This window comes from Paramormyrops kingsleyae, chromosome 12, assembly GCF_048594095.1.
Source record: "Paramormyrops kingsleyae isolate MSU_618 chromosome 12, PKINGS_0.4, whole genome shotgun sequence".
Taxonomy (NCBI): Eukaryota; Metazoa; Chordata; class Actinopteri; order Osteoglossiformes; family Mormyridae; genus Paramormyrops; species Paramormyrops kingsleyae.
In genome coordinates this window covers 4,825,064-4,847,216 of record NC_132808.1, presented here as the reverse complement: position 1 = coordinate 4,847,216, position 22,153 = coordinate 4,825,064, and the positions used below count along the sequence as shown (strand labels likewise).

At 45.7% G+C, this 22,153-nt stretch overlaps 1 protein-coding gene across 3 annotated transcripts; it reads right to left on the bottom strand.

The window, feature by feature from the left end:
- Positions 1–284: 284 nt before the first annotated feature.
- On the bottom strand, positions 285–19,081 carry bod1l1 (biorientation of chromosomes in cell division 1-like 1). Of its 3 annotated transcripts, none has more exons than XM_023822746.2 (36): positions 18,825–19,081; positions 18,369–18,493; positions 17,740–17,930; positions 17,002–17,559; positions 12,780–12,929; positions 12,378–12,541; positions 12,152–12,248; positions 11,849–11,975; positions 11,661–11,727; positions 9,431–11,402; positions 9,277–9,350; positions 9,068–9,191; positions 8,920–8,987; positions 8,591–8,669; positions 8,299–8,409; positions 8,092–8,138; positions 7,627–7,681; positions 7,495–7,541; positions 7,243–7,318; positions 7,108–7,166; positions 6,949–7,021; positions 6,780–6,838; positions 5,982–6,060; positions 5,845–5,894; positions 5,563–5,647; positions 5,385–5,437; positions 5,118–5,175; positions 4,915–4,976; positions 4,766–4,838; positions 2,608–2,660; positions 2,405–2,483; positions 2,249–2,307; positions 2,071–2,167; positions 1,786–1,930; positions 1,534–1,608; positions 285–1,041 (listed from the first exon to the last, which is right to left on the bottom strand). In XM_023822746.2, the coding sequence occupies exons 1-36, from the start codon at positions 18,939–18,941 to the stop codon at positions 936–938; spliced, it is 5,514 nt and encodes a 1,837-aa protein (XP_023678514.2). In that variant the 5' UTR covers positions 18,942–19,081; the 3' UTR covers positions 285–935. The 3 variants fall into 3 exon arrangements, with proteins under 3 accessions (XP_023678514.2, XP_023678515.2, XP_023678516.2); XM_023822747.2 differs by having other exon boundaries at positions 4,766–4,835; XM_023822748.2 differs by having other exon boundaries at positions 8,920–8,984.
- Positions 19,082–22,153: the final 3,072 nt, after the last annotated feature.

The following is a 22,153-nucleotide window of genomic DNA, read 5'->3' as shown; positions in this document are numbered from 1 at the left end:
TTATATTAAAATATTTTTCCTTGGTATTAGCTGAATGCCAGCAGGTAGAAAATCGTGAAGCTGGGGCTGGCTACTCTAAGAGGAATACATAACAAGCAGCACGGCTCAAATGGCTTTTAAAGAGCTAAAACTGCGCTCGCATCATCGCTAAAACAAGGAGTACATCGCTGCAGGAAACCTGAGCTAAATCAAAGCCAGACAGCAAACACTGCAAAGTGTTGATTTAACACGTGTTTTGTGACTTCGTATATGAAATAAAAATAGCAAGTTCAGGACAAGCAACAAACAGGGAAAATGGACCATGTTTTTCTTTACATTCACAGAATGAATATGAAAACATTTGCTTAAATGATATTTGATACATGATAAAAAGGTGACGAACTTGATACATAAAGAATAAACCTTAACATTATCTAAAGAAGTCAATGTCATCCTCATAAACCGAGTAATGCAAATATGTAACTTAAAACTGCAACTAACAAAGTCAATAATAATAATTATAATAATGGTCGAGATCTACATGTAGTAAATCTAACTGGCATGGAGAATCTGAGCCAAAGTCACTGACAGGATTAGAAACATCAGCAGTATCATGGCTGCAGACCCCTTCATAATAAAAACACTCAGACGTGGAATGCATCATACTTAACGGATGACACTGTTAATATCGGTAATAACTCTTCCCCTCTACTCAGGTAACTACCAGCAGAGTGTACAGACCCTGGGATTAACTAGCACAACACACAGAACTACCGTTAGTTAACCTAGACCCAGAGAAGAACCCACTCTGGAAGCAGCACGGTGAAAATATGCTGAATATGTACAGTTAAAACAGCCAGTGAACATTAAAAATAAAATGAGGAGTATAGACCTAAATCCCTAACTAGGCAGCACGGTTCTGGGTTAGGGGGGGCATCACAGGCGCCCACTGAAGCTCATCGCTTTGTTCTCTTGGTGGGAGGCTCTTCTGACTTCTGCCCCCCTCGGGTGCGAACTGTAGGGGGGCTGGCCTCACGTTTGCGTCCTTGGCCCCTACCTGCCCTGTAAAGAGGAGATGCAGCAGTTTGTTGGTCACATGGGGAAAATATGCAGTGAAAAGGTAAATACTGCACACACAGACAGACACAGATACACAGACAGACACAGACAGACAGAGACACAGACAGATAGAGAGACAAAGAGAGACAGACACAGACAGACACAGACAGACACATAGACAAAGACAGAAACAGAGACAAAGAGAGACAGAGAGAGAGAGACAGACAGACACACAGACAAAGACAGACACAGAGACAAAGAGAAACAGAGACAAAGAGAAACACAGAGACAGAGAAACACAGAGAGAGAGACAGACACAGACAGACCCACAGACAAAGAGACAAAGACAGATGCAGAGACAAAGACAGACACGGACACACAAAGACAGACTAAGTGAGACACAGAGAGAGAAACAGACACAGACAGACACACAGACAAAGACAGATACAGAGACAGACAGACATGCGCAGCATGCAGACACACACATCTCCATACCGCGTGGCTGGGGGGGTGTCCTCCTTCCCACTCAGTTTACTCAAGGCGCGGGTGGATGGTTTAGGTGGCTTGTTCCTGAGGGGTAAGGGGGGGAGATTTCTCTTGTAAGCAGGAGGCCATATATTTGGGCACTAAGAGCAGCTCTGCTGAGCCTTTGGCCTGTGGATAGCATTCCTGCTGGGTGCCTAAGATGCAGGCTGAGTGTGTCCCCAGGCGTCCCCGGGCTACAGGCGCCCCCAGGCACGCTCTTACCTCTGGGCCTCCAGGCGGGTCGCTGACCGTGTCGTGGCTCGTGTCTGAGTCTCTTCGTCCTCCTCATCCTCTGCCTCCTCGTCCACGTGCATCTCTTCCACCCAATCGGCCGCTCTCTTGTCCTTCCTCTCAGACAAGGTCTTTTCTGCGTGGTACAGTTGGCACGTTGGGCTCCTTGCTTTCCACACAAGCCCCCCCCCCCCCGGGGCACAGACTCCGTGCAGGACACAGTTGAAGGGGCCTCCTGTCACATGGCTGCATGTGCCTGCTGGCTGCGCTCCCTACCTGTGTCCTCATTCACTGTGCTGACGGGTGCAGCTGCCTTGGGGGGCCGTCCCCTACGGGCCGGCTTCTTCTCTGGGGGGGCTTCCCGCTCCTCGTCCTGCAGGGAGTCATGGTAAAGCTAAAGGTGACTTCCCATCTCCCTCCTCACCCGGCTCACTCGTTCCTTACGTAGGCTTACGTTTTGGGCTTTGCTGTCAGCACCAGCCTCCTCATCCTCCTGGTCATCAGACTGGCTCGCTGGACGAATTCAGACACACAAATTAGAGAAACCTGCTTTCAACTCTTTAATGGGTGTGAGGGGGCAGCGATGCGTCTCCCCGGTGAACGGCCGTACCGCTGGCGTCTCGCGGGAGTCTCTCTCTCGGCCTCGGCGCTCCGTCGCTCTTGTCTTCTGCTTCTTCAGCTTGAGAATCCTTCAACAGCAGGCAGAGTCAAACGCAGAGCCCACAAAAGAGCTCCGATACAATCAGAGCACTAACACCACACAGTAATAATAAAGACATGCATCTGCCTAGGTGTGGAAGAGGACACACTCACCTCTCCAGACTCTGGGACCTCCTCAGATCTCTTCCTCTTTAAAGCTGCTCTACCTGTGAGGACATTATGGGAAACACATGAACACATTTACATGGGATTTGAGCCCACAACTAGTGCTGGGCGGTACACCGGTTCATACTGGAAACCATTTTTTATTATTGTTATGATATGATTTTTTCTTATACCGCAATACAGGTTTAAATAGCCTACACAACGTTCGGAAAGTGGTGCAGCTGGAAACTTTAAGGGGGGACCTTTTTCACTGCTGCACCGCTAAAAACGTACCTTAATTATTCCTTGTTTTAAAAATCAGAAATGAAAGATATAGCTGACGCTGGAGAAAATAATGAGACAAAAAAATCGATTCTCAGATACTAATCGATATAAAAAATTTGTATCTGATTAGATACTCATTTTCACCATTATTGATACCAACAATGCGGTTTTCGCCATTTGCCACACTTCACACAGCACCGCTACAGCACACTCACCTATTAAACACTTATCAAAAATGTTAACTTGGCCGCCACACACCTTAACAATAGCCGTTTATATATAAGCAGTTAGCCAACAAACATGTTAGCCGTATGTCATTATTAAGGTAGCTGATAGGCGCAATGGCTAATAATAAAATAATATAGTTAATGTGGAGAAAATGCAAAAATGTAAAACAAAAATGTGTCCTGTAAAATCCTGGAAAAATGTGGTAAACGGCCAGTCATACTAAAAAAAAAAATAAAAATACCGTTGTATACCGTGAAACCGATATAACGTTAAAAAATACCATGATATAAATTTTCGGTCATACTGCCCAGCTCTACCCACAAGCTTATGGGTATGGAGACGGATCCCTAACCAGCTGCACAGCACTCTGGGAAACACATGAATACATTTATTTGGCAGATGATTTTGTCCAAATAGAGGATTGGAAAGCAGGGTCAGCTAGAATCTGGGGTTAAGGGTCTCACTCCACAGCCCCACTGGTGATATAATTACGCTGCTGGCCATGAGATACGAGCACACAATCCTAAGGGTACGGACACTGATCCCTAACCAGCCGCCAAGCTGAAATCCCAAATCCTAAACTTGGTTAGAAGCTCTGCCACACTATCGTAGATGAAGCCGTTACAGGCACACAGTGGCCTTGCCGCAGGACACACGCCACTCACGGCTGTCCGAGGGCTGCTTCACAACCAACATTGCTGGCTCCTCCTTCTCCTTGGCCTGCTCCTGCATAGCTTTACACCCCAACACACAGCAATGCCCCTTCATGTGTATTAAATAGAGATGGCCGATCCACATTTTTTCAGGTCCGATCCGATTCCGATACACAACTTCCGATACCGATACCGATTCCGATACAAGAGCTCTTTTTAACTTTGTTATACTTTATATATTATTTTTTTTAAGCTAGTAAATACAGATGGAAAAAATGTATGACAAAGATATTTAATTAGGCTACTACAAACACATAACGTACTGTTCCACCTCCTTTGTACGTCTTGTTTTAAGCGTTTCTGAGGCATTTGCAGTTCAATATGAATATCTTCAAAGCAAGAATACACAAGTGGCCAATGGTAAAAAATTTGAACACATTTTTTCTCTCATTGGCGTCAGCTCAGTTACACTTTGTTACGACGGCAGCCCCTCTTGTATCACAAGCTGCAGCGAGTTCGCAAGACAGTCCAGGTTAGCGACTCCCAAACCATCCATTGCTTTTTTTGTCTCGCAGTTGCGTGCGCTTTGTTAAGTGGGATTGTCCATTAAACGCTACTCCCACCTCTCAAAACTTTATTGTACAAAGACTGCAAATCGCTGAGCTACTGGTTTCTGTTCAAAGCGTAAAACAGCTGTCTTCTTAGAGATTGCCAAAAACTAAATAAGTAAGGACCTGGATCAGTCACCAATGGCCGATACCCGATCCGTCAAATAGGTCTGGATCGGTGCCGATACCGATCCGATATCTGTAGTATTAAACACAGCATTTTTACTCAGAGGTGCTCATGAATATTTACTGATTAACAGTCAAATGTTTGGTGTTTCATTCATAATAATTTACAGACAGAGGTTATAGCGCATATTATTTCCAATATTGACCTGCTCATTAATACCAATGACCATTGGAACTTAGCCACACAGAAATGGAAGCCCCTCCCACCTGTGCCTGGAGGTCGGCCCACTCGTCCACGACGGCCGCCCCTCTTCCCGCCACTCTTTTCCTCCACCTCCTTCTGAGACAGGGAGGAGAAAGTGCTTTAAAGCAGGGAGCTGTTTCTGGGACAGCAGCCCAGAGACTCGATGTCTCACCTCCCCTGCTTTGTCCTCTGTGTCACCGAGCCCCTCAGCATCACTCCTCCTCTGCAGGGTGCCTGTTTGGGAAGCAGCCAGTCTTATAGCACACACTGCGAGCCCCGCTGTGACGGCCGCTCAGGCGGGCCCGCGTCTCATGCCCCGACTCTGCACAGCATTACACGTACGAGTTTCCCGTCACGAGTTCTGAGGACACTCACTCTTGCTGGATGCAGGATGCCGTCCTCGCCGCCCCATTGTTCCTGCTTTCTCCACTTCCTTCATAATGGGACACCAGAACACAGGCTGAGTGAGATGCAAACCTAAACAGACTCAAGTGCTGATTACGCATTCGCAAGCTCGTCACTGCTGAGCCACGACGTCATTTCTTTAAATGACTGCTTGTTATGGGATGTTCACATTAGATACTTGCGCATTACATAAATGGGCAGATATTTCATCTCTAGGTAACAATGAGAGCGACTGACCCCTTCCACAGCCTCTCCTTCCTCCTCATCTTCCTCGGGCTCCTGAGATGATACTAATAAAGGAGACATCAGATATGTGTCGGAAGAGACAGTTTCCCGCCGCCAGTGTCACATGACCTTAAACCCACACACATCTGTTTATATCTGTTAGCGAATGGTCTGTGGATGAAGGACTTACGCATTTCCTCCAGAGGGGGCGCTGTCTTTGAAGACCTTCTGCGACGTGGCACCTTGGACCCCGAAGATTTCTCGCTTTCATTATCCTAGAGGAGATGCTCAATTTATTCAATTTAGTCAAGCATGCAGGCTGAGAGCAGATAAGAGATCTGTACATTAATCACGCAAGCTATAAACGACCATTAATTAAAATAGTGATCAACGCCTTCCCAAGAGCTGGCATGTACGCTCACAGCAGTGCACGCTTATGACATCACAAGTGATGGGAGGGATTTCCACTCACACTTTCAGGTTTGGGGCCTGGCACTGCACCTTCTGCCTTTTGTGACTTTCCTGCGGGGGGGGGGGGGGGGGGGGTACAGAGTCAGGGGGTCACAGAGGTCCTTCCGAAAAGCCCTTGACTCAGAGGGAGAGACCTACCGGCATCTCCCCGGGGGGTGCTCAGGGGGGGCCTGCCCCTGCGGGGCCGAGTTTCCTTCACGTCGTCTGCTTCCTCTTCCTGTTTAAGAGAAAACATGCATAATGCCCAGTATATTATCCAGTATGGTACAGTGGGGATCCCGGGAAACACAGCACAGCACAGCACAGCACAGCACACGCATGCATGCATGCACACACGCGCTCAGCCACACACAGCCAGCCCTGGAGGCGTGAGGCCACAGCTCGAACCCTAAGCCTTCATGATGCCAAGCATCTATAGGCGTTCTCACACCGAAGGTTAGTCGACTAGGTCCTAGTGTCAAGTTCCTGAGCCATCTAGCTCCTGATCATTTTTGTGTCACTTTCCCACTGCACAACAGAAACTGTGAACTTTATGCTAAATAAACATGGGAGATGCAAAAAGCTCACAGGTTAAACTCCACACATAAGTGGAAACTACACTCTCACCCCAAAACAATGAACAAGTTGCTCTTTTAGTTATTTATTAGTTATTGGGGCATTGCTCACGCATTCTAAAAATATGAGGCAAAACTTATTGCTATAAGCCCCTCTCAGTAAAAGGGACTAAAAAAAGGTTCTGGAACCACTTCCAAGGGAAAACAAGTTCCTGCGATGGGAACGCACCTTTTTCTAAAAAAACCTGATGCCAGTTCAGCTTAAATTGCATGCTGCTTGATACAGTTTTATACGTTCGTTATCTAGACCTAGCAGACTTAGTATTTGCTTAGTTTAGAAGGTCCCGGGGGGAGGGGAAACGATCCAAACACAAGCACTGACCTCTTCTTGGGTTTCTGTTCCGGTCTCTTTAAGCTCACCCTCCCCTGGTGAAATCTTACCTGCAGAAAACAGACAGCATCACATTTCATCAGTAACCCTGTCCTATATATAAGAACAGAACAGCAGAATGACATTTCCCGCATTCGGGTGCAGAGACGGGACGGCTTACTGGCATTCCTGGCAGCAGTGAGCTTCTGGCCTGGCCTCCCCTTGCGCGTCATCCTGCCCTCTGCTCTGTCCTCCTACACAGCCCAGCAAACAGGCACTTTCATCACTGCCCTGACGGCGGAGCCGACACGGTGCCAGCATGCACAGCACACGGGGTTACCTGCTCCACTGGATCTGCTCCCGTCTCCTCCTCCAGCCCATCTGACTTTGAAGCGCTACCTGTAACAGAGGAACCAGCTCAGGCCGTCTGCACAGCGTCACGCAGACGGCAGCGCAGACGGCAGGTGTCACTCACTGGCTTGTTTAACGAGTCTGGGCGGCCGGCCTCGACGAGCCTCCTTAACCTCTCGCTGCTTCTCTGACTGATCCTCCTTCGGACAGGAGACATTTATCCCAGCTTAACATCTATATTTCTGCCCAGTTTAACCAGGTTTCTTTGTGCTCAACTGCAAATTATATACTAGCAAAATGAAAAAGAAAATTATTTAAAACAAATTACGGTAATCACCAGCATTAAACGGCTACAGTGCTGGACAATTAGACTTACAGTTTCTGGCTCCTTGCAGTCATGGTCTGATGCGTCCCTTCCTGTACCTACAGAGACATTCAGTAAATTAGCGGAACGTGAGCATTTTCACTGGGAACATTAATTAAGCAAAGCACACCACACAGAGCTCACTAGGGTCCTCGGCAGCTGCGCTGGATGGCTCTCCATCACGTTCAGCATCTTCAGGCTGTAGCAGGACAGGGAAGAAAAGCAGTGCTCTAGAATGATAATACTTTATCGATCCCTGTGGGGCATTCCTCTTTTTGCCTACTGAGACATGCAGACACATATACAGGCGAGAGCAAGCTTGGCAGCGAAGGGCAGCCACCTGCAGGGGCACCCATGGAGCTGGGGGTTAAGGGCCTTCCTCACGGGCCCATGGACATGTTACGGTTCTGCTGACGCCAGGCTCGAACCGGCGACCTTCTGATGCCAGGCACAGAGGCTTTGCCCGCTCAGCCACTCATTGCCCTCAAAGGGGCACTGAGGAACAGGCAGTCTGGGACTAACTAGCCAATTACAGCACTGGCTACACATCGAGACACGGCCGGCTGCAGCGAGAGAGCCGGACAGCCGGTCACTGAGCTGGAGCCCTACCTCCTCAGGTCTCCCTGCAGGGTCTGATGGTCCAGGCTGCTCCCCGCCTACACAGAGAGGGGATCACAAGGCTTCAGTTCAGCCAGACGTCCCCTGGGATTTCACATCTCATTTTACAATTTTTTAGCTGCTTCAGTTTGAAGCACATAACCGCTCACCATGTATTGACATAACCAGCGGGAGTGTGCTTTGGTGGATCTAGCTTACCGACTGAGCTCTGCATGTTCTCACCCTCCCTAGCAAGAGACGTTTCTGAAGCATGGACCTCTACCGCCTCAGCATTCACTCTGACCTCCTCTGTGGGAGTGCAGGCATCACCTACACAAAGAAAAAGGTTGACAGGTCGCGACTGACCCCAAAAACATCTGCTATTTGGCACAAAGGCTTCAAACAGGTTATGCGTTTGAATCCCAGACTGAACAGAGCAACCAATGATATTTTCCAAAAATGGTGGCGTCCCAAAACATCCAGAACGTCATTAAGAGTGACAGCTTCTTACCCGCCTCTGTCAGAGTCATGATGATCGGCACGATCACATCCTCTTCCTTTTTATTCCCATCGACTTCCTGCTCGACATTCTGCACAGGAAGCCATAGAGCATTTGCACTTCCTGCTTAGACTTGAGGTAATTCTTTCCCTGGCTTATTTAAACTGAAAAGAAACTTACTACAAGCTTGGATGTAAAAGCCAACACAAACCACCAAGTGACTACATGCCCTTGATTTCAGAGAGCTGTATCAGATGGCAAACAGCACTTCTACCTAAGCAGTGTGTAGGTCGATATGATATGCAAAGTCGAAGCCATGGGCAATCACACAGAAAACTCACATGGCATCCAGTTTTGGAGACCTCTGTGGGTAGAGCAGGCTCAGTACTGCGGCTTGCAGGCACGTCTTCTGGAAAAGAGGATGAAGACACATCGGTAAGACATCTTGCCTATAGCTGGGAGGACAGTGCCACCAATTACAGCTCTCACCTAGGTGTAATGGCTCAGGCAACGCGACGTTCACGACGGCCCCAGGATGCTCCTCTGCTTTGGTTTCTGGAGTATCGTCACTCTTGTCTGGATTTTCCAGTTTTTCACCTACAGCTTCATCCACCTTCCAAAACACGGGCACGTGGAAGATGTAAGAATCAGTAAACTTCTTTGCAGAAAGACTGGATGGACAAACGAGTAGAGTTTACCTCCATCTTTTCAGAGCAGTTGTCATCCCCTAAATCACCAACCATCTGGTCACCTGGTGTTTTAGAGCTTACACCTGCAAACACACCACTACTCTGAGACTTCTATCACCACAACGCAAACAGTAATGGATGAGAGGGGACAGAGTGAAGATACCTTCAAGATCTGGCTGGACGTTCTCAGAGAAGTCAGTCTCTTGCGAGGTCTTTGGAGGTGACATTTCCACAGTTTCAATGGCTATTGTGACGCCATCGGTAGCCTCGTGGCCAAAATTCCCACCAACTTCTGGAGGACAAGCCGCTTCAGGCTGCTCTGGCTCAGATGAGGTGATAGTCAAAGGTAAGTGTGGGTGAACTGCAGTCAGGCTGTGACATACCGACATGTCAGGGTCCATGGAGAGAAGGGTCAAGGCTGCTTCTTGCATCTTCAAGTCTGCCTCTTGCAGGGAGATGCCTGGGAGCAGCTGTCCCATCTCGGGGCTGACGGTGGAAGAGGAGGCACAAGATGCCAACTCCATGCTTCCTACTTCTTGAGGAACGCTACATACTTGTTCTTGTTGGTCTACTCCAAAGTCCTTATCTGCACTATGGCTTAGTGGAGTGTCTGCTGATGGCTCTTCTGTGGGACTTGGTGGGCGATTCACTTCTGCGGAAGCCGGCTGAAAGGCCAGGTCATCATCAATTTGCATTGTAGCGTCGTCATCCTCAAGTTCAGGAGTGATGTCACTCAGAGCATCAAAAGTGTCATCTACTATACTTGTGGTGGCAGCAGAACCCACAACCTCACAATCCGTGTTGTCTTCTTGAGTTTGGAGCTTGTCTGGAGGTGGAGTCTCTGTCACAGAAGGGAAGACTGAGACACCAACTGAAGATTCTTTCTCCTTCTCCTCACACTGGGCCTCATCTGTTTTTTCTGCATCATTACCCAGTTTCTCAGCAGTCTTTTTGGAGTCCCTACTCTCTTTTTTCTCGTGTAAGGTCTCAGTAGAAGCTTTGCTGTCCTCCTTCAAACCCCCATCCTTCTTCTTCTCCTTGGATGAGTCTGACCTGCTGCTGATTTTGGCACTTTTGCTCTTGCTCTCTGAACTCAGAGCTTTCTTGTCCACTTTAGGCACTGGTTGAGTTTTGGGTTCCTCCTTGGATTTGGATCTGGACTTCTCTGTAGAGGTGGATTTGACCTTTGACCCAGACTCTGCATCCCTAGTCTTGTGGTCAAGGTCTGTGTCAGGTTTCTCAGACTTTAGGTGTTCAGGGGGAACTTGATCCATTTTTGGTTTGCGGTCAGCATCTCTCTCACTAGGCCTCGTGTCCTTAGTATCTGATTTAGGGCGGCTCTTCTCCACATTCTTGTCTTCGGTGAGGCTTTTGGATCTCTTTGCAACCTCTTTGGCATGTTTATCCTTCTTCTTCCCACTCTCAGATCCAGGCTCGATGTCAGACTTGTCCTCAGAAGATCCTGTGGTGTCCAGGCTGAATGGAAGTTTGGTATCACTTTTTATCAGAGGAACCTTTTCCACTTTGGTCTTTTCGATCTTCAAGGCATCTGCTGAGGATGACACCTTTGCCTTCTTAGGGACATCCTTTTGAGAGCCTTCTTCCAGGGCCCCTGCCTCTGAGACAGACACCCTGGACTCACGGCCTGATAAGGAAGTCCGTCGATCCCCTCTGGCTTTGCTCTTCTTCTCTGCCTTCTCGTCCGGATTTGCCTTATTCACAGAAGCTCCATCCTTCTGAGAGCTTTCCTCCATATGTGCATCATTACCGCTGCGACCAAATACTGTGGCCTTCTCAGCTTTTGGCCTGTGTTTGCTGCGTTCGTCAGAAAGACTGCGCTCCTTCTCAGCTCTGTCCTTTTCTCGAGCATGTTTGGGGATGTCCCCGTGCTCCCTGCGGGGGTGCCTGTCGAACTTCCCGACTGCTCTCTGTCTAAGCAGCTCTTCGGACGCCTGCTCCAAGTCCAGGATGAATGAATGGGTCTTGCTCCTGTCGAGCAGCTTCCTGGGATCCCGGGCCTCAGATGGGCTTTCCCCACTGCTCTTTCTCCTCCATCCCTCATCTGATGCAGCTGATTCAGATATTTTCCGGATGGACCTGGGCTGCTGGCCCTTTGAGAAGGATCCCTTAATTTCCTGTGTCAACACAAACATCCATGAAGCAATATGCAAATGTCACCGTTAGGTATGTCTGAAGAGCTCTCATTTAAGAATTACTGCCATTTAAAAAAGTTACAGTATAATCTTACTTTAAAGCTTAAAGATAATCCACTACTGATAAGAACAGTGGCAATGTTACTTAAAAAGCAGTCCATTTACTTTTAACGATTACATCGTTATGCCCAAACTCATGAAGCCAACCAGCATATCTGCATAAAGAAATGTGCTACTTGCATCAGGCTTCTTCAGAAGCTCTTCCTCTGCATCTCCTTTCTTCTTGTTGCCAACCTCATCCTCCTTCCTGCCAATCGACAAATGACCTCACTGATGCGGGGAGCACTGGGCCGTAGACGTGCACACGCCTCAAAGGCTCTCCTCTTCACAGCACACTCACATGCACGTACACGCAGGCACACACTCACTTTGAATGCTTTCTTCTCTTCCTGCTGATGGCTACCTTCTTCTCCAGGACCTTCTTCTCCTTGCGCGCCTCCTTGCCAGATGTACCTGGGACCTCCAGGCTTGGAGGCGACGTCTCCATCTTCTCCTCTGTGGAGGAAAGGGTGAGGGAGGGACGTGCTTTTCAGGACAGAAGCACTTCCTCGATATGCACTTGTTTTGTAAGATTAGTGGATAAAGAGAAACATAAAACTCAATACAATAAAGAAACGGAAACTGGCCTAATGCACAGCTGCAGTATAAGTAACAGTATAAGCCAGCAGTACCGTGACTCTCCTGCTGGGACATTTTCTGCCGTCGCTTCTCCTCCATCCTTTCCCGGTTCTGCTGCCTCTTTAGCAGCCTCTCTTCTTTGTCTTTGGCCTGAGGGTGAAGGTGAGAGCACATACTGTCATGAACCTCAGGCACCATGATGAGAGGAGATAGCAGTCGACGGGTGGCTGGGCATTGCCACGGGTCACCGGGACAGTCAAGCACCAATGGCCCACTCACCGCATCACGCCGCCTCTGCTCCACGGTGACCTCATCGTCTGAGTCGCTATAGTAACGGGAGTAGAGGAAGGGCTTGTGGACGTAGGCCTGTCGACCGGCCCGGGGCTTGCGCTCTTTGGTCTCCATTTCCATCATGGCTACCTTCTTCTCGACCTCCTCCTCATCTTCACGTGCAGAGGTGGAGATTTCAAACACGACTCATGAGCCAACCCCATGATAAATATGAAACCTTAATCTAGCCCTTTGTCAAATAATTCTTGAGATATATTTTTGAAATACTAAAGCCTTCCGAACAGTGACACGTCCTCGTGAAATGCTAGTGTATACTTCTGATGTAAAGTATAGGTTTAATTCCAGCCCATTTTGGCGGACCTGTCAGTGGCAGGAAAAGACCACACGCACCCTCTGAGATGATCTCCCCCTCTTCTGTGCTGTCAGACACTGGTGGCTCCTCTTCGCTCTCCTCTTCAAATGACGACAGGTCGCTGGTGTGGACTGAGCTCACTGTGATGTCGCTGAGACCTTCGAGGTCCGAGTCCTCCAGGGAGTACTCTGGCATGGACAGGAACACGCGTCACACATGAGACATCCAACAGAGAGCATCACGACAGCAACCAGAGAAGTCCAGCAGCCTGTACATTTACGTGACAGAAACTACTTTACTTGTGTAAACTGCCCACAGTGTATTGTGCGCACGTGTAAGAGCATGTCTGCGGCCTCGGAATGCACCCCTGCCTCATGCCATGTGCTGCCTTGGATGGATTCAGAAACCCAGAGATGCTGGCTAGAATAAGCAGCTGGATGATGGATAGACAGATGTGTATGCTGCTGTACACATTGGAGTGTTTCCATTATATTCACACTTTTAATGGATACAGCTGGCTCTTCTGTAAATCTCCAAACTGACTTGGCTTTCTAAAGCACCTGTGTCCAAATAGGTCTTGAGTAAGTGCCACTAATCTGTAGCACTGGTACATGATCTGAACTGACTTCATTCCCAGGTTAAAGGCCCTTACTGCAGTACTTATCAACCACTGGACCGCAGGCCAGGGGCAGGCTGTACAACTATGGCAGGGAAATGTGCTGGTCTGTAACAGGCTGCTCAAAATACACTGATGGGTCAACGAAATTTGGCAAGGGGGACCAATGCTGCCCTCCCCTGGGCTGCCAGTGTGATAAATGATGAATAGCTGGCCCTTGGGGTTGGAAAGCTTGACAAATCCTGCTCTAAGTTACACAGTAAAGAGCGACCTGTATAAAAACTAACTAAGCTGTGCCAGTTGTGCAAGCTGTTTGTATGTGTGTGGCAGCATCAATGACACACGCATCATATTTAAAAGATAACATAAAATTCTACTCAATTAAGGACAGAAAAATCTTAGGGCACATGGTGTCACTACTTTCCTGGACCCTGATTCACAAAGCAGAGTATAAAGCACGAAAATCTCAGGGCGTCGCATTCCCTCTTTCTGAGTATTAATAAAGCGTGGAATACTTAGGGCATTGTGCATGCTTCATATTAGTATTAATTAAACGCTGAACATTCTGAGCATCATGTGCCCTGCCTCCAAGTGTTAATACAATTCTGAACACTCAGGGCACCGTGCACCTTCTTTCTGAGTATTAATGAAGAGCTGAATGCTTGGGGCATGATATGTCCTCCTGAACTGAATTGAGTCGAACTGAATTAATTGAATTGAATGCAATTCAATTCTATTCTATTTATGTAGCGCTTTTAACAAGTCATTGTCACAATGCACTTTACATATAACTGGTCCAAACCCCCACCAAACAAGCCTGAGGCGACACTGGCAAGGAAAAACTCCCTCTAGCAGGAAGAAACCTTGAGAGGAACCAAGACTCAAAAGGGGACCCCATTCAAATATAATGAAGTGATCAACACTGGGGGCATCACATGCCCTCTTTCTGAGTATTAATAAAGCTCTCAGTGCTTGAGGCATCACATACCCTCTTTCTGAGTATTAGTAAAATGCCAAACGCATGGGGCGTCACTTGCCTTCTTTTTTAGTAATAATGAAGCACCGAATGCTCAGGGCTTCACCCACCCTCTTTCCGAATATTAAAAAGGTGAACACTGGAGGCATCATGTGCCCTCTTTCTGAGTACAAATGCAGCGCTGCATGATCAGGGCACCGTGCACACTCTTTGAGTATTAATATAGCACCGAACGGTCTGGGCATCATGCCCCCTCTTTGTAAATATTAATAGAGCACCAAATGCTCAGAGCTTCGGTGAACCCTTCTTCTGAAAACTACTAAAGCACTGAATGCTCAGGGCATCTCCCATCTGCTTTCTGAGTATTAATAAACTGTCAAACGCTCTGGGCATTGTGCATCCTCTTTCAGAGTATTAATAAAGCTCCAAACACTCCGGAAATCACACACTCTCTTTATGAGTATTAATGAAGCTCCAAATGCTTGGGGCATTGCGCACTCTTTCTCAATATTAATAAAGCAGTCAACACCCAGGACATCTTGCACCATCTTTCTGAGTACAGGTTGTCGTCAACTAGCGACTGTGATTGGTTCCGACTGACTGGACATGTCGGCCCTTTATTGTATATACAAAATAAATGTACAGCAAAATGATATCATCTTGAAGTCATACCCTTCTGGTTAACCTTTTTATCACCATTTTCTTAGTTCATTATTATAAACCTGCTAAGACCCACCGGGATAAGAATGTATACTGTACTGTGACCAAGGGCTCCCATTGACGACTGTTTTTCTCTAGATTGATCTATCGACTATTTTATCGACTGGTCAGCCAATATAAATGATTCATATTCCTCCCGAAAATCAACTTCACCATTTAACTTAATTTTATTTTGACAACAACAAACTGTGTACCTTTCAGGGCTTTAGATAATGTACGCTGGTTTTTCAGCACTATACGGACATTACTTTCACCTGCAGTTTGACAAGCAGATTAGTATGCCAAAAAATATCAAAGAGATGTTTATTGTGATGCCCAAAAGTGAATAATCTGTATAAATATGGCATTTCCTCATGCTTATTAGGTTGGAGGAGCACACCGCATGGGACACAAGCGATGAGCACTGAAGTCGCGACAAAGGAAGGGACAGATCAGCAGCCACAACATCTTTTAAAAGAGGAGATACTGTAGTAAAACAAGGTTTTGTTTTATTTAGCGTCCATTTTCATTTACGAAAACGAAACTGGAAAGAAAATCAGATTGGAAGGTGACGATCTGGAAGCATTTTATGCTTTTAACAACTAGTAGCACGGCAATTTTCAATCTTTGTAGAACAACAACTTTGTAAACAAAGTGCATGCAATTGTGCGAGACAACACGAGTAATATGAAAATGCAATGGATGCTTTGGGAGTCACTGGCCCGGGCTGTTTTGCACAGTCACTACAGCTTGTGATACACGAGGGGCTGCTATCGCAAGGAGGTTACGCTGTTGCCAGTGGGAGAAAAACTCTGGGCATTTTAAGCAATTGCCACTTGCTGTAAATGTCCCAAAAACACTTAAAACCAGGTGGAACAGTACTAGTTTCTAGTAGGCTAATTAATTTTTTGGCATACATATTTTCATTTGTATTTACTGGTTCAAAAATGTTAATATAGAGTATAAATATAAATGTACATAGATATTTATTATCTTAAAATATCAAAGTAAAAAGAGCTCTTGTATCAGAATCTGTATCGGTATCGGCAGTTGTATGTTGGAATCAGATCGGAACTGACAAAATGTGAATCGGCCCATCTCTATTAATAAATAGCCTCCCCCTCTTTCTGAATATTAATCAAGAGCCAAATGCTTAGGACATCATTCCCCCTCTGTCTGAGTATTAATAAAGAGTCAGACATCACTCCCCCTCTTTCTGAGTATTAATAAAGAGCCAAACGCTCACAGCATCTCACCACCTCTTTCTGAGCCTTAATAAATAGCCAAACACTTAGGGCATCACTCCACCTCTTTCTGAGTATTAATAAAGAGCCGGACATCACTCCCCCTCTTTCTGAGTATTAATAAAGAGCCAAACGCTCACAGCATCTCACCACCTCTTTCTGAGCCTTAATAAATAGCCAAACACTCAGGGCATCACGCCACCACTTTCTGAGTATTAATAAAGAGCCAAACGCTCACAGCATCTCACCACCTCTTTCTGAGCCTTAATAAATAGCCAAACACTCAGGGCATCACTCCCCCTCTCTCTGAGTATTAATAAAGAGCCAAACACTCAACAGCATCTCACCACCACTTTCTGAGCCTTAATAAATAGCCAAACACTCAGGGCATCACTCCACCTCTTTCTGAGTATTAATAAAGAGCCGGACATCACTCCCCCTCTCTCTGAGTATTAATAAAGAGCCAAACGCTCAACAGCATCTCACCACCACTTTCTGAGCCTTAATAAATAGCCAAACACTCAGGGCATCACGCCACCACTTTCTGAGTATTAATAAAGAGCCGGACATCACTCCCCCTCTCTCTGAGTATTAATAAAGAGCCAAACACTCAACAGCATCTCACCACCACTTTCTGAGCCTTAATAAATAGCCAAACACTCAGGGCATCACGCCACCACTTTCTGAGTATTAATACAGAGTCAAATGCTCAGGGCATCACGCACCCTCTTTGAGTCTCTCCCTGGCTTTCTGCCGTATGTGCTGCTTCTCACTGGGGGCCTCTCCATCCCTGGCTGGAGCCTCCTCCTTGGGCGTTTTGGCAGCCCTGTCTTTCCCATCTTCTCCTTTGACATCCGGTGCTTCCTCTGCTGACTCTTTGACCTCCTCCCCTTCCTGCTGCTCCTGCTGAGGTGGTGGAAGCTGCTGCTGCTGCTCCACCTGTTGCTCTGCCTCGCCAACAAACTCCTCCTTGATCCCTTCAGGAGTGTCACCGATTTCAGGTTCCATTTTTGGAGTCCCCAGCTCCACTTTCTGTTCATCCCCCTGACCCTCCTCCTCCTCCTCCTCTTCCACCAGGCTCATGTCCAACTCTCCAGGCTCAGCCTCCAATGCCAGCTCTTCCTCAAGGGGCTGCTCTCCCTGGGGGCCACTCCGCCTGCCAGCCTTGTCTCCTGGCCTTTCGCCACAGGTCCAAGCATTGGCCTCCTGGTTTAGGGAGGTGATGGTATCTAAGATAGACATGGCATCGCTGGCCGTCGACGGAGCAGGTGTGGAAGATTGCCCTGTACATGACAAGGAATTAATGTAATTCATAGGATGGTGCAGGTGTCAACATGCAGTGTTACCCAATCTGCCACACAACCTCACCAGAACAGATTCCATTTTACTAACAAATATCATTCTGTCTACTGCACGAATGCCTCAAAAATGCCAGGCGACCCAAAGAAACCATCCCGTGCTACCTAGAGCCATCAGATGGTGCTCCTGCTTTTCTTCTGGCTGAGCCAAATACACTGGAGACTCATCGGCAGCCTGCCCCGGTGAGAGGAACTCGCGGACAACCTTCTCCACCTGGGGTCTGAAGGTGTGGTGGATTTTGGGATCCACCACTTGGGCCACAATGCGGTCGACTCCTTGCTCAAGCATTCCAGATCTGATAATTGAAGGGAAAAAAATGACAGATCAATGAGGGGTGAGAAAATGTATAAATCATTCCTGACTGATCTCCATAAAAGGAAGTAACCGATAACAACATAGAGAAACAGAGACAGACAGGGCAGTATAGATCAGTTCAAAGAAACAAAAGGCATTATAGATCACTTTAAAGGAACACAGGGAAAAAGATGAGTCTGACAGAGGGAGGGTCACCACGTATCCAGATCCCAGAAACTGTTGGGGCAGAAAGTTTTGGGGGTATCACATGTCTTCTTCCTAAATATTCATAAACACCAGTGACATCACGCACCCTCTTTCTTAGTAATAATAGCAACGATTTTGCTGTTACATATATGTAACACCACGATTAATGCTAAAACACATTTATAGCTCTTAAATAACTGGAAAAAGCAATGTTTTTTTGTTGCATACGCACTGCAAGACCAGCTGTCTGATGTTGTTCCTTAGCTGGTTCTTGTTCAGGTGAGGACTCCATGTGTGGTTGGACAAGTGGTTGGATACAAAGTTATCCACACGTTGCCTTAAATTGAGATAGGCAGGCTGAAAATAAATAGCATCGGTTAAACCATAGCAACTAGACATCAAACAGTTCATAATTACTGGCAAATACTTATCCGCACGTCCTATACTTTCCGAACCAGATAACAACCAGCAAATATACACTCGCTATACACTACACCCATACGTCAAAATGAATGCATTTCAATCAGGGAATAATCATAAATATAACCATATCAAATAACCATAACAAATCATAACCACTGACGCAGCTAACGGTCTAATAAACAACTACATTTATAGAGCGGATATGTTTTCATATACATTATTTTATAGTTTCCCCCCGCTTTTTAATAACAAATTTCATTCATACCTTTGTGTCCACGTCCGCCAGGCAGTCACGCCTGAACTGGTCAAAGAGGCCCTGGGTTTTTAAATGATTCACAATCATAGAGACCAGCTGCGGGTCTCCAGGAGGTAAACCCGCCATTGTAAATCCCAAACGACTAGACTGAAAAAATAAAATAATATGAAAACACGGGAATCATTCAGTTAGCACACCTCCCTTCTCGAGCTATATTTTGATTCTACTCTAACCTCGATGACCCGGAAGTTGAACTTGAGTTACAGGAAGTGTCCCATTTACTGCTTTCGTCGTGCCCGTAACGACGCTCCGCCTACTGGATTTGAGGGGAATTGCTCTGTTTTTCTATGTTTAAAAATAAAAAGTGAATCACAGAAAAATGTTCAGGTTTTTTTATTTTTATTATAACAAATAATGATGTTTCTTATAACAAACAGTGACATTTAGGTAACACGTACAGATTTTTAAAGAGGGTGTACAAGGCATTTTCGCATCTGAGTTCATATTACATTTACACATCTTACCGTCCTCAAATAAACTTGTAAAATAATATCTTCTATTTCTACAGTGACCTTGATTGTTTTGTTCGTGCACAAAGATAACTAATTTAGATAGGCGATCATATAGAAATCAGAGAACACAAGGAATCCCGCCCAACACGGGGAGAACATGCAAAGTACACACAATACAGAGAGTTTTATTAGATTTTTATATTGATTTATCCTCATATCATCATGTATCATGTACTTATATCCATTTTCTATTTGCGTTTAACCTATGTAAATAATGAGATACGATTTCATGTTAATAATTTTACTAAAGCTAATGAACAGTATAAAAGCAACGCTGAGTCTGCCTGGTAATCAGCTGACTGTGCGATTCAAACAAAGTTTGGGTTTGAAACTGTTTACCAGAACTGACCACCAGATGGCGACATTTAGCCAGATAACCCTTATTCTGCAACTGAAACGTGATACCGTGTTGATTGTTGAACGTCAGCCCACACATGGACATTGACACCTATAGCAGAAGTCTCGGCATAGTTTAAATGACAACATTGAGGATCTTCTGTGAATTCGTCCAAGAGAGAACATAGTGGTAATCAGCAATAAGGAGCTACTTAAATGTAGATTTTTTTTAGTGAAAATTTAAATTAACCTTATATATGGAAAATTTTATAAGGAAGCATGATTAATTTAAACCTTGTTTTGTTTGTATATGTTTCAGAGTTTTCCACTCTGTCTCAACAGCATTGAAATACAGGGTAGAGGATAGTACAGTTCTTCAGTTCGTCACAGCCATGTGACAGGAAGCAAACAGGAAACTTCCGGTGACACATAAGCTCATCTATTTTTTATCTGTCTTCTATTGTTCTTCATCATCCTGGGGTTTTACCAGTGGCCTTGTGACAAGTGCAGTGTTAGACCTGTACCTTTGATAAGCTTCAATAAAAAGGGAAGCAAAATTTGTAACCTTCACCCAAAGGTGTGACTAACTGGCTTGTTATGCTGCAGTAGAAAGTTACCCCAGGAGGTATGTCACAGTAGTGTTTTATTTATGTGACACAGTACAGCATATTTAGCTTTACAATCATCACATCATGTAGGGACAATAGAAGGATTATTTCAGTGATGTAGCATAATAATACAGAAAACACCCTGTTTGAGGCGGAGCTGCCTGCTGTTTGTCCCGCCAGACACAACAAAATCTCCACATTGCCTGATTGTCTTTTTAATTTTTTAATTTTTTTTTATTTAAACCTTTATTTTATTTAAACCTAATTTTATACAATACCAAATAATACATAGACAAAAACATTTAGCAGTTTAGAAACAATTGCATGTATCCTTAAATATGTCTTTTAGGTGTTTTTTTAAAAGTAATAACATCTATAAAATTGTTCAGTTTTAGTGATAATTGTAATGAATTCCAGTCAGTTGCGGCTGTAAATTGGAATGATTTACGACCAACAGAGGACCTAAATCTTGGATGCTTCAATTTAATGAGAGAAGACGTACGTGTGTTATATGTAGGTTTAGGTAAAATCTGCAGCAAATCTGTCAAGTAGGGAGGTGCGAAACCAAGAAGTGTTTTATAGATAAAAGAGAACCAATGTATGTCGCGACGAGTCTGCAATGAAGGCAGTTGAGCTGCAGAATAAAGAAGACAGTGGCGTGTGTTAAATGGCGCGTTTGTGACAAATCGAAGAACTGAGTGATAAATTATATCAAGTTTATGTAAAATTCCTTTGCCTGCTGTTCTATAAATAATGTTGTCTCTTGGCAACATGTTTACTACATCATGTTATTTTGTATGCAGAGGGTGGTGATGTTCCAGGCATTCATATTTGTATCATAATCCTGATATGTCACTGAGACCCTGTACAGGATACCTAATTTTGGAAGATCGATGAATAGGCAGGTACTACGCGCTGATTTTCACAGTGTCCTCTTCCAGTCTGTGTGGTTTGATTTGGTGAGTTAAGTAGAGTGGAGTGTCTGAAATGGGAAACAAGGGAAGGTGATTGTTTATTTTTAAAGGATGTCATAGAAATGGGCAGTACTTCTTCGGATATGTATGAATGTGACAGGCATGTGTAGCCTCACAGTTGTAGGGCTATGGATCTGATTCCTGCCCCTGCTGGATAGCAGAGAAGCTGCGCTTCAGGGAGAATAAGTGCATGTGTCCTCTGGCTAAATAAATAGCTGGATAAATTTTTGTAGCAAGTCTACCTTGTGTTTCACAGAAACATGTAAATTGCCTCATCTACAGTGACTGACTCGAAGTTTTGTCATGTCACTGGAATCCGCTCAAAGACCTTTTTATGAACTGGGTGATGTGGCTCAACACGTAAGCAGAACAGTGTTTAACCCAAACTTAACCTTTCCCCCATTTTTTAAATTGACACAGCCATGTGAGCTGTGAGTTTCAGAGCTGAAGGGTCTCCCATCCACCGTCCCCAAACATGAGCTACCTCCTCTCTCTGTGGCATAGTGAAATCAAGTGAAATTCCAACTGCTCTGAAGACCTCGACTTCATATTTGACTGATTTCTCTTTTCAGCCAAAAGCAATACATACATCACCCAGTTGTTTGATGAGATGAGAAGATACTTGTTCCATCGCCTGGAAGAATAAGATGCAGCTTTGATTGCCCGGCATCTGTCAGTGCTGATTTCTGAGCATTTTCCTTTCTGAGGCACTGTGTTGCCGTTCCTGCTGCCAGTGAATGACCTTCCACAGTGCATCGCCAGGACCAGTCTGGGCAAGTACGCTGTCTGCAGTACAAGATAGGTTTAACAAAGGCAGTTATGCTGTCTGCATTGCAAACACCACCCAT

Bases quoted from the DNA above. Each gene is read 5' to 3' on its own strand.
- bod1l1 (XM_023822746.2), bottom strand. From the start codon at position 18,941: ATGGCGGGTTTACCTCCTGGAGACCCGCAGCTGGTCTCTATGATTGTG. The intron at 17,931-18,368 runs GTGCGTATGCAA...TTCAATTATCAG, and splicing joins ATCAGACAGCTGGTCTTGCA to ATCTGGAATGCTTGAGCAAG. The intron at 7,319-7,494 runs GTAAGTCTAATT...TCCTGTCCGAAG, and splicing joins ACTGCAAGGAGCCAGAAACT to GAGGATCAGTCAGAGAAGCA.